At 44.7% G+C, this 12,409-nt stretch overlaps 1 protein-coding gene across 2 annotated transcripts in view; it reads right to left on the minus strand.

The window, feature by feature from the left end:
- The window catches only part of SANBR (SANT and BTB domain regulator of CSR), a 71,664-nt gene that overhangs the window by 9,265 nt on the left and 49,990 nt on the right, over positions 1 to 12,409 (minus strand). For both annotated transcript variants that reach the window (XM_073673348.1, XM_073673346.1), the window contains 5 exons: positions 11,558 to 11,649; positions 8,912 to 8,937; positions 8,750 to 8,823; positions 1,342 to 1,430; positions 419 to 510 (listed from right to left, as the gene is read on the minus strand). In XM_073673348.1, coding sequence (XP_073529449.1) covers positions 419 to 510; positions 1,342 to 1,430; positions 8,750 to 8,823; positions 8,912 to 8,937; positions 11,558 to 11,649 — 373 coding nt within the window. The remainder of the gene's footprint in view (positions 1 to 418; positions 511 to 1,341; positions 1,431 to 8,749; positions 8,824 to 8,911; positions 8,938 to 11,557; positions 11,650 to 12,409) is intronic.

Below are 12,409 nucleotides of genomic sequence, written 5' to 3' on the forward strand. Positions count from 1 at the left end.
GCCCCTAGAGTCAGTTCTCCCTGTGGGCCCCAGACACCCCAGTCCGACCCTGCTAGGTGCCCATCGCTTCCATGAATTTCTCGGTGTGTGAGTGGTTGTTACATGAGTATTTTGCATTTGTGCCATCCCCATCTTGATCCAGGGGGCTGCTGCATCCTGTAAGTGCATTAGTATTATGACCTGTGTTGGTAAACATGGCTGACTTTTTTCTGCTATGCTTTTTTTTTAAATACCTTGCAAGGAGAACTTAGTTGGAACATCCTACTGAATAATGGATATTCTCATCTAAGCGAGTCTGCAAATCACTGGATGTTCTAGAGATCACTAGCTGATATTGGGGATTCAGGGAGCTGGTACATTACTAGACACATAAATACAATATGTACAGTTCCATAGATAGATAAATCATATTTGGTACCTGGGATTCTTCTCTGTGTTACTTTGTCGTGTGTTTGATTGAACAGAGGCTTTGAATTGAGCTTCAAGTCTAGAGTAAATTCCGCCTGCCTGCTAAAAAAAACAGATTAATTCTGTTTACTCAAAAATGTAAAAAATATGTTCGGAATTTTAAAAAAAATACATCTGCTTTTCTTCCGATAACAGCTCATACACATATATGGCATACATTGCCCGTAGGCCCCACTTGTTGTCTGGTGGTCCACTGTAGAGAAAAGTGCACCAGACTACGATTTCTGATACACTAAAAAGGTAAAACAATGCATATCAGCCAACGAAGGACCAAAGGATGAATGCAAACCCATGGATGTGCTTAACGCATGCTCTGGGAGCTTATGCCAAACCATAAGGGACAGCAAATCCTTAAAATGGCTATCGACTCCTATGGGGACATTTTTTTTTTTATGAAAATGCATACATTTTGGGCTATAAAATCAATTTTGCAACTGGCTTTCATTAAAAATGTTGGACGATTTGCCTTCTATTGCCTCTGTGTTCTGATTTCTGAGTTTGTAACTCTTTTTTGTGTCTTTTTCTGAATCCTTCGCAGCCGATGTGCTATAATAAAGTTCAGCTGAGATGAGCTCAGATTAAAAAACAAACAGATAAAACCAAACAAAAACAAGCTCATTGACAGATTATTAGTTGACTCATTCTGCAGCAATAATTAGCAGGGAAACTATAAGAGTGTTGTAAGGGCCAAACAGTGCAACATTTTTAAAGAGACCCAATTCCAAAAAAAACATGCATTTCAGTAATAAAAATGGCCAAAGGGACGACAATATAATTTAATGACTTCCAGGCTAAAGTACTAAGTTTATCTGGGTCAGAATGATAGAACACAGATAGATATATAGACCAGCCATGGTGGTCAGGTGTACTTACTTCCTTTGCATCTTTGGTCTTTATTCGATCCAGCTCTCCAAGTCTTATTTTGATCAAATGACCTGTGATTTCTGTCATTCTTCTCTGATCTGCAACAAAGGAAAGATATTAATTCTCCATTACCGCATAAAACATTGATGCTTCTTCCTCATTATGTTCTAAGATGACTTTAACCCCTTCACCCCTGAGCCAGCTTTCACCTTCCTGACCAGGCCAATTTTTACAATTCTGACCACCGTCACTTTATGAGGTAATTACTCTGGAACGCTTCAACGGATCCCGCTGATTCTGAAACTGTTTTTTCATGACATATTGTACTTCATGATAGTGGTAAATTTTATTTGATATGACATATGTTTATTTATGAAAAAAATTGGAAATTTGTCGAAAATTTAGCAAATTTCAAAATTTTTATCTTTATGCCCTTAAATCAGAGAGATATATCACACAAAATAGTTAATAAATAGCATTTCCCACATGTCTACTTTACATCAGCACAATTTTGGAACCAAATTTTTTTTTTTTGTTAGGAAGTTATAAGGGTTAAAAGTTGACCAGCGATTTCGCATTAATCCAACAAAATTTACAAAACCATTTTTTTTAGGGACCACATCACATTTGGAGTGACTTTGAGGGGCCCTCATGACAGAAAATATCCAAAAGTATCACCTTTTTAAAAACTGCACCCCTCAAGGTGCTCAAAACCACATTCAAGAAATTTATTAAACCTTCAGGTGCTTCACAGGAATTTTTGGAATGTGGAAGAAAAAAATAAACATTTAACTTTTTTTCACAAAAATGTTACTTTAGGCCCATTTTTTTTTTACTTTCACAAGAGTAACAGGAGAAAATGGACCCCAAAATTTGTTGTGCAGTTTCTCTTGAGCACACCAATACCACATATGTGGGGGAAAACCACTGTTTGGGCGTACGGCAGGGTTCGGAAGGGAATAAGCGCCATTTGACTTTTTGAATGTAAAATTTGCTGGCATAATTAACGGACGCCATGTCGTGTTTGGAGGGCCGCTGATGTGCCTAAACAGTGGAAATCCCCCACAAGTGACACCATTTTGGAAGCTAGACCCCCTCAGGGAACTTATCTAGATGTGTGGTGAGCACTTTGAACCCACAGGTGCTTCACAGAAGTTCATAACATTGAGCCGTGAAAATAAAGAAATCACATTTTTCCACAAAAATGTTTTTTTCAGCCCCAAATTTTGCATTTTCACAAGGGTAACAGGAAAAATTGCACCATTCAATTTGTTGTGCAATTTCTCCTGAGTACACAGATACCCAATATGTGGAGGAAGACTACTCTTTGGGCGCACAGAAGGGCTTGGAACTAAAGGAGCGCCATTTGACTTTTTGAATGTAAAATTTGTTGGAATACTTAGCGGACGCCATGTCGCATTTGGAGAGCCCCTGATGTGCCTAAACAGTGGAAACCCCCCACAAGTGACACCATTTTGGAAACTAGACCCCTCATGGAACTTATCTAGATGTGTGGTAAGCATCTTGAACCCGCAGGTGCTTCACAGAAGTTTATAACATTGAGCCGTAAAAATAAAATTTTCACATTTTTCCCACAAAAATGTTTTTCAGCCCCCAATTTTGCATCTTCATAAGAGTAACAGGAGAAAATGGACCCCAAAATTTGTTGTGCAATTTCTCTTGATTATGCAGATACCCCATATGAGGTCAAAAAATACTTTTGAGGCATAGTGCAAAGCTCAGAAGGGAAGAAGTACCATATTGGAGTACAGATTTTGTTGGACTGGTTTGAGTGTGCAATGTCACATTGGTAGAGCCCCTGAGGTGCCAGATCAGCTGAACCCCCCATAAGTGACCTCACTTTACAAACTACACCTCTCAATGAATTCATCTAGGGGTGCAGTGATCATATTGACACCACAGGTGTGCCACATAATTTTATACCATTGGGCAGTAAAGAAAAAATAATTACATTTTTACCACGAAAATTTTGTTTTAATCCCAGATTTTATATTTTCAAACTGGGGAATGGGTAAAAATGACACCAAAATTTGTCTCACAATTTCTGCTGAATGTAGAAATACCCCATATATGGCTGTACAGTACTGCTTAGCCACACAGCGAGACTCGGGAGGGATGGATCGCTTTTTGCCTCCTGGAGCGCAGATTTTCCTAGAATAGTTTGCGGACTCCATATATAGAGCCCCTACGTGCTAGAAAAGCAGAATCCCCCTCAAGTGACCCCATTTTGAAAATTATACCCCTTTGTGAATTTATCTACAGGTGTAGTGACGATTTTGACTCCATTGGTGTTTTCCAAAAAAACAAGCACAGTGGATGTTGCTAAGTGAAGATTGCAAACTGACGTTGTAGTGATCAGTACTCTGTAGTGACCAGTACGTTGTAGTCACCAGTACATTATGCCCAACTCGCTCTTTTGGAGACATGCACCCATAAATTAGGCAGCCTCTCATTGCTACAGGAATGCTAAACATGTGGACGTTAAGTGCGGTTTAGACACACACTGGAGCGCGGAATGGAGGGGGACATTTGGATTTGGGAGTGCAGAATTCACTGGATTTCTTTTGGAGGGCGAGGAGCCATTTAGTTTTTCCAGAGCCTTTGTGCTACCAGTAATGTGGAAGCCCCTATATTATTGTTAACAGATGACGGACCTGAGTGGGGGCTTTTTTTGTGAATGGAGTTGAAGTTTTTATTGGGAACATTTTACATAACATTTTGGATCACGTTTTTCCTGCGCTCTATGCTGAGCACTTATATCCGGGTTTCCATCTAAATCTCTGAGTGATGTGATTTAGATGAAATCCCCAAGGGATCCATTCACTATAATGAGGCAGCAGAGTTAGTCTGGACTCCGTCAGGCCGCTGTTCAGCGTTGTCCTTCTTTTCAGAAGTGCAGAGAACTGTGGCAGACGGCACTTTTATGCACGCCTAATAAAAAGACCGACACTGTGGGATCACAGGTCCTACGGCATCCACAGTGCCTCCATCTGCCTCATTACAGGGAATCTTCCACCGGGGGTTCCATCTGAATCACATATTTCAGAGATTTACACAGAAACCCCGATGTAAGAGCAGAGCGCCGGATAAATGTGAGCCGAGCCTTACTGCGATCTTTGGGAGGCAGAATGAATAAATAAACAGCATGTGAAGAATTGGTTTTATATATTTTTTACGCCTTTATAAGTGATTAGACGACTTTATTCTTCGTGATGGTGCGATTACAGCGATACCAGATTTATATCGGGTTTTTATGTTTGCCAGCTGTCACACACTAAAAGACGCTTTTTATTGTAAAAACAAGTTTTTGCATCGCCATATTTTGAGAGCTAGAATTTTTCTATATTTTGGCTGACAGAGTTATGTAAGGGCTTGATTTTTGCGGGACGAGTTGACGTATTTATTGGTACCATTTTCGGGCACGTGACATTTTTTGATCGCTGTCTACTCCGTTTTTTGGGAGACAGAATGAACAAAATCCAGCAACTGTTTTTTGGGGATTTTTTTATGCCGTTCCATATGTGGTAAAATTGATAAGGCAGATTTATTCTTTGGGTCGGTGCGTTTACAGCGATACCACATTTATATATTTTTTATGTTTTCGCGCTTTTACATAATAAAAACTATTTTATAGAAAAAATAATTATTTTGGCATCGCTTTATTCTGAGAGCTGTAACTTTTTTATTTTTCAGCTGATGGAGCTGTATGGCGGCTTGTTTTTTGCGGGACAAGATGACGTTTTCAGCGGTACCATATTTATTTACAGGCGTCTTTTTGATCGTGTTTTATTCCACTATTTATTTGGCAGTATGATGATAAAGCATCATTTTTTGCCTTGTTTTTTACTTCTTTTTTTTTTTACGGTGTTCACTGAAGGGGTTAACTAGTGGGACAGTTTTATAGGTCGGGTTGTTACGGACGCGGCGATACCAAATATGTGTACTTTTAATATTGTTGTGTTTTTTTACACAGATAAATATATTTATTGGATTAATATTTTTTCTTTTTTTTGTGATTTTTTTTAAAAAAATATTTTTATAATTTTTATTAAAAGTTTTATTACTTTTTTACATTGTCCCAGGGTGGGACATCATCTCCAAACTGTCAGATCACTGATCTGATGCCCTGCAATGCACTGCAGAGCATCAGAACAGCGTCTGACAGGCAGAAAGGAGGTGTCTCAGCTCCTGCTCTCTGAGCAGGCACTGACAGGCCACCTTCCTGAAGGACCCCGCGGCCATCTTGGGACCGGGGGTCACCATGGAGACCATTAACACAACGCGATCACATTGCGTTGTGTTGATGGGATCACAGAGGGAGCCCACTCCCTCTGTGATACCCTGCGATGTCGCTGTCACTACTGACAGCGGCATCACAGGGGCTAAACGCCCGCGATTGGTGCTAGCACCGATCGTGGGAGGTGCTGCAGGGTGTCAGTGTGACGCCTCTTCTCGGAAGCCCCTTGTTTACCCTGGGAGATGGGGGACTCGGAGTCGGGTCCTAAGATGGAGAGATGGGGTGCAGCCGTGGCCCGTACCCGCTCCGTGCTCAGGGCCGTCACAATTTAAAAAAAGGATGGTTCGGGCTTATCCGGGTTGAGTGGCTGGTTACGACTACGCCACCTGTGGCACCTGGTGAAGGGCCACCAGCGCTGCTGCAGTTTGCTGAGGCATGGTGGTATAGAGGCTGTAGATGTTACTACTCCCCACAGGCGGAGCAAGGCCTCAGGGCAGAGAGACAGGATGGAGGGGGTAGTAGTCCAGAAAGTCCGCGTAATGCGGTGTAGCGCAGAATAAAGAGTCCGGAGGCCATAGGGGTGAACTTCCAAGGCTTTACTCACACAAGAGATGGCAGAAGGAAGGCGACTCCCTGCTCCTCGCGGAGTTCTGCGGTCACCAGATACGGGGGTCCGACAACCTCCAAGTAAGTCCAGCATTAGATCAGGACCCCGCACCAGAGTGTTCCTGAACTTCAGACCGTATCCTTTTCTGTCTGTGTGTGTAGATAGGCCGGGTCTCCCACTGAACTCCTCTCAGAAAAAGGGCACGGGTGGCAGCTCCGCTCCTTCCGATACCCGGTGGGATCCTCAGGGCCTACCGGGCTTTCCTGACCAGGACATGGAGTAGCAAGGTTGGGTGTCGGGGGCTGGTACCCCTCTTGCAGCCGGACTCCCTCTGAGTATATCAGGTGGCGAGGACAGGTGGCGTATACCGCTCCGTCTCATCCTCCCTGGGATCCATTTGCTATGGAGCTACACTCTTAAGCTCCGGGCCTTCTTGGTCATGGTCCTTGATCGGGTTGAGACATTTCTTATCTGCAACCTGCCCCTCAACCCAAGGCCAGGGTACGAGGGCCGTGTCTCCATCCTCTGCAGGTCCAAACAGGATCCACGTTCAGGGTGGGAGATCACAGTGCCAGAGACCCAAAACCAAAATGGTCTTTTTATTAAATATGAAATTTAAAGTGTCACTATAATGTGAGTCCTCCACCCTCACCCACTAAATGGTTCCAGTATCTCTTGGTTCCCCAGTCTCCCTGCAACCAGGAGGGCAGCACCTAGTGCATTCTAGCCCCCTCTGGTGGGAGAAGTGTGGTGTTGGATGTGAAGGAAGGGTCCTGACCATAGCACTGTTCTTACCTCAGAGGAGGAACACGACACTCCATTAGAGAAGTGCAGCATCCCTGTGGCGGTCGAACCCTCAGGGCCGCCACATCAGCTCTCACACAGAGCTGACACCCGCATGTGATCGTGGCGGCGCTTAGTGTGAGCCCGCCCAATCACCGCGCAGTACATGTACTGATCTTTGCGAGAATGCAGGTACCGCAGAGCAGTACATGTACGGCGCATATCGGGAAGGGGTTAATTATTCATCCATATAACCTCAAAGGTACTAACCTTCATATCCTTTAAGGGAATCTACCATCAGGTTTTTGTACCTCATCAGAAAGCAAGATTATGTAGGGGGAAAAACTCTGATTCCAGCTACATATCACTTACTGCGATGCTTGCTGTAGTTTTGATAAAATCCAGGTTTTATCCGCATCATATCTAGCAGTTCTCTGAATGATGAGCTCTGTATAACTCCACCCACACTGATTGGCAGCTTTCTGTGTACACTGTGCATAGGCAGAAAGCTGCCAATCAGTGGTGGAGGCGGTTGCTATACAGAGCTCATAAATATGGAGAACTACATGGCAGCAAGTTTACTAGTCCTCTAGTGATAATCTCCTGCTGATAAAACATGGATTTTATCAAAACTACAAGCGGCTCTTACATAATGCTGCTCTCAGAATAAATGGCAAAAACCTGGTGACAGATTCCCTTTAAGACAGGTCATGTGCATGATTGATTCAGGATTCAGGGTTAAAAAGGGTATTCAGTTTAGAAAAAAGCGGATGCCGCCATCTGCTACTTGCTCCACCTCCGGACTTCTGTGTCGTTACACCTGCAGGGCTTGGTCATGATTGGCTACCACAGTCATGTGACCCGTCACTGGATGTAATACTTTTACCGGCAGAGCGGTGGTGAGGAAAGCAGCAGGTTAGGTGGATTTTAGAAAACTTCTTTCATTTATTTTGGAAAAACACAGCAGCTTTTGATAAATTTTTTAAGCTAAAGTCAGAAGTGGATTCAAAAGGAATGGGAGATATAAAGCAAGGACATATTGGTCACAATTCCGCCGATTAGTGTCTGGACGCAGTGAATGACAGTTCTGCAGTCCAGTCTAGGACAGGGGCGTGTTGAGCTCTCAGTCTGGTGATGTATAGCTCAACTGTCTAATCGGATGCTGGAGCATGCTGAGCCATCAGTGTCTTTAGTGACAGTTTAGCCGTCCAATCAGGGCCAGGCAGTGTCGGGGCTTCATCCATGTGTCTACTGTTTGGACTAATTACCTGGCTATTTTATCAGCTCTTTGACTTTGATTGCTGCCAATTGTATCTTTGCTCAAGAGGTGTGTGCTTACTCTGTGCTCCTTGTCTGGTATTCTGATCTTTGTTGCTTGATCTTGGATTTGCCTTTGTCTTGCCCTTTTCCCTTCTTGGAATTCTGACCCCGGACTGTGACCTGACTATGCCTTAGTCTCACCTCTCCGTCTATGATGTACCCTCCTGGCCTTTGACCTCAGACCTCTGGACTACCCAGCCTTGTGGCTTGTCCGTGAGTAGTGACTGGCCTCACAGTATACTTTCTCATAGATCTACTTGTGTCTTTGGCTCATAAAAATGCATCAAAATCTTTAGTGGTGTTCTCCCAAAAAAACACATAAAAAACGCTGTGTGTGAAAAAAAAACCCCACTTTTTACATGCTTATTAAGAAATTGTGCAATAGGGCGCATTAAAGAAATTTAAGGATAAAGTTGGGATAAAACACTTGTGCCAACCGAGCCACGCACCTTCTTCTCTTTGAGCATCCTGGTTAAACCTTAAGGAGCGAGATGCGTCCCATTTACTTCTCGGCACGCTTACACTGTTATTAAGAAAAATCAACAAGCATTTGTAAATCAAATTTTTCAATGATTTAGAAAATTTGCAGACTAATGTCATGAAATACTCACGTAAAAGGAGAAGAGTCTCGGGAGGGCTGAGGAGGAAAAAAAAAGTTTGTAAAATGACAGCAGACTTAATTTTTTCTAGCAGAATATACCTTAAAGGGGTATTCGCACTTCAGATATTTATCACGCATATTTTTGCCATATTAGATAGATGTAACATTGCTCAAATGTTTCTGTGATTGCCATAAAAGTGAAAGGAAAGAGCTGCGGACAAGCGACTCTTTCTAGAAATAGGTGAGGGTCGTAGAGGTGCGACCTGCATCTATCAGACATGTATAAAATATCCTGGGGATAAATCATAAATGCCAAGGGTGAGAATGCTGCTCTAACATCTGACACCAGGCCTGCAGGAACATTACGGTACCGGTGTCACCGCTCATCTGATGGGCCTCTTTATAAGATTTTATAATAGCTACTAGATGGTGGCCCGATTCTAGCGCATCGGGTATTCTAGTATATGTATGCGGCCGACCGGGCGCAATCAGCAAAGCGGTGTTTAAATTTGGCGCCAACAATGCTGATTGGTCGCGGCCTGCAAACGCGACCAATCAGCAGAGGGGTGTTTAAATTTGGCACCAAAATCGCTGATTGGTCGCGGCCGGCAATCAGCAGAGCGTTGTTTAAATCTGGCGCTAATCTCGCTGATTGGTCGCGGCCGCCAGCCGCGACCAATCAGCAGAGCGGTGTTTAAATTTCACGCAAAAATCGCTGATTGGTCGCGGTCGGCCGGCGTCCGCGACCAGTCAGCAGAGCGTTGTTTAAATCTGGCACTAATCTCGCTGATGGATCGCGGCTGGAGTCCGTGACCAATCAGCAGAGCGTTGTTTAAATTTGGCGCCAAAATCGCTGATTGGTCGCGGTCGGCTGGCGGGCGTGACCAATCAGCAGAGTGGTGTTTAAATTTTGCGCCAATCTCACTGATTGTTCACGGCCGGCCGGCGACCGCAACCAATCAGCAGAGCGTTGTTTAAATTTAGCGCCAATCTCGCTGATTGGTCGCAGCTGGAGTCCACGACCAATCAGCAGAGCGTTGTTTAAATTTGGCGCCAAAATCGCTGATTGGTCACGGTCGGCTTGAGTCCGCGACCAAGCAGCAGAGCGTTGTTTAAATTTGGCACCAAAATCTGTGATTGGTCACGGCCGCTATTTAAATGTGGCGCCCAAATCGGTGATTGGTCGCGGGCAGTGGCCGCGACCAATCAGCACAGCGGTGTTTAACTTTTGCGCCAAGATCGCGGTCAGCGAATCGTATTGGTGAGGACCGGGGAGCGGAATCGTATTGGTGAGGACCGGGGAGAGCCGCTGCCTGTGCGGCTACTTCCGCTGCGAGAACCCGGGACATGAGCGACTGCTCGCAGCAGAAGTATCCCGACCCGCAGCGCCTCTCCCCGGTCCTCCCTTGACACGCTAGCCACTGATCTCCCGACAGTAGCCGCATGGTGTTAGTAAGGACCGGACATTTGTGTCCAACATCGCTGATTGGTCGTGGGCGCCACATTTAAATAGCGGCCGCGACCAATCACCGATCTTGCAGACACATTTAAACACCGCTGTGCTGATTGGTCGCGGTCGCTGCCCGCGACCAATCACCGATTTGGGCGCCACATTTAAATAGCGGCCGCGACCAATCACCGATCTTGCAGAGAAATTTAAACACCGCTGTGCTGATTGGTCGCCGACGCTGCCCGCAACCAATCACCGATTTGTGCGCCACATTTAAATAGCGGCCGCGACCAATCACCGATCTTGCAGACACATTTAAACACCGTTGTGCTGATTGGTCGCGGCCGCTATTTAAATGTAGCGCCCAAAACGGTGATTGGTCGCGGGCAGCGTCCGTGACCAATCAGTACAGCAGTGTTTATATGTGGCGCCCAAATCGGTGATTGGTCGCGGGCGTCCGCAACCAATCAGCACAGCGGTGTTTAACTTTTGCGGCAAGATCAGTGATTGGTCGCGGCCGAAGACCGCGACCAATCATCGAATCGTATTGGAGAGGACCGGGGAGCGGAATCGTATTGGTGAGGACCGGGGAGAGCCGCTGCCTGTGCGGATACTTCCACTGCGAGAACCAGGGACATGAGCGGGCGCTCGCAGCAGAAGTATCCCGACCCGCAGCGCCGCTCCCTGGTCCTCCCTTCCGCATGGAGGTCAGCCGCGCCGGCGGTCCTTCTGCTGCTACCGGCCGGGAGATGAGCGCCTCGCGCCGGTCATCTCCCGGCTGCTTCTCCGTCCCGCAGATGAGCCGCTAAGGCCGCCATGTTTTTTCAGAAATCAGGCGGCGCTGATTGGCCGCTGCTGGACCATGAGCGGCGCGGGATTTTCTGGACAGACAGACAGAAAGACAGACGGGATAAGACGATTATATCTATAGATGAAGAGATGCCCTTCTGCCCAGATGGTACGACAGGTCTATCATGCCCAACAGCATTGGGGTAGCAATATCAGCTGGTCAATTTGTGATCATCTCTTCTCCTTGCATCTTATTATCCTAGGTCCTCTAGGTCTCACCTTCATAATTCCAATCATGAGGGACACCGCGAAAACAAAACATATTCACAGTGATTGACTCTCAATGGAACTTGCCTTAGTGTGTGTGGGTCTGAGAGCGGGTGAAATTCTCCTTGAAATATGTTAGCACTTATTTACCTTTTCTTGAGGCCGTTCTTTTTTATGAATACTTGGTGAGGAGGTTTGTTTTTTCGGTTGTCTGTTGGACTTCTTTGGTTTTTCTTTTCTACCTGTTAATGACAAATCACACCTCTGATATAACAATAAGGCTACGTTCACACAGATCTCATACCAGCAGCACCGGTCAATTTACGCTGTGGCTATATTTTGCAGCATGTGCATGAGATTTCTTAAAATCTTTTGCTCGTCGCCTGTATGCAGTAGAAACGATCAGGAAACTGCAGCTTCTACACTGTGTTCCAAATTATTATGCAAATAATATTTTCTCAGATTTTCCCAAATTACCTATATGAATTGCAGTCATTGTAATTTTCCAGTCAAATAACTATTAGAGTACAATTGAAAGGTTTTTGTACAAACTTCCTAATATTTTTAAAAAACTCAAACTGCACTCAAAATGCATGTTCCAAATTATTATGCACAGCAGAGTTTTCAACCTTTTCATTTTAATAAAGAACAAAAAAATGGTCATTTTTGAAATTATAAGCATTAGCAGGTTATTACAAACTGAAATCAAACACTTTTAAACTCAAAACTTTATTCTAGGTGATGTTACATTTGCACATAGGACCGCTTGTTCGAAAGGAGCTTCTGAACTCTCTCGTCCATTGAATTTGTCAGGTTTTGGATGGTTTCTGCTTTAATTGTTTTGCATGAGGACAGAATACCCTCCCAGAGCTGTTGCTTAGATGTGAACTGCCTCCCGCCATCATAGACACTCCTTTTGATGATGCTCCTGAGGTTCTCAATGGGGTTGAGGTCAGGGGAGCATGGGTGCCACACCATAAGTTTGTCCCCTTTTATGCCCAT

The sequence above is a fragment of the Phyllobates terribilis genome, unplaced genomic scaffold (genome assembly GCF_046119375.1).
Source record: "Phyllobates terribilis strain yellow unplaced genomic scaffold, ASM4611937v1 Scaffold_3__8_contigs__length_932513732, whole genome shotgun sequence".
Classification (NCBI taxonomy): domain Eukaryota; kingdom Metazoa; phylum Chordata; class Amphibia; order Anura; family Dendrobatidae; genus Phyllobates; species Phyllobates terribilis.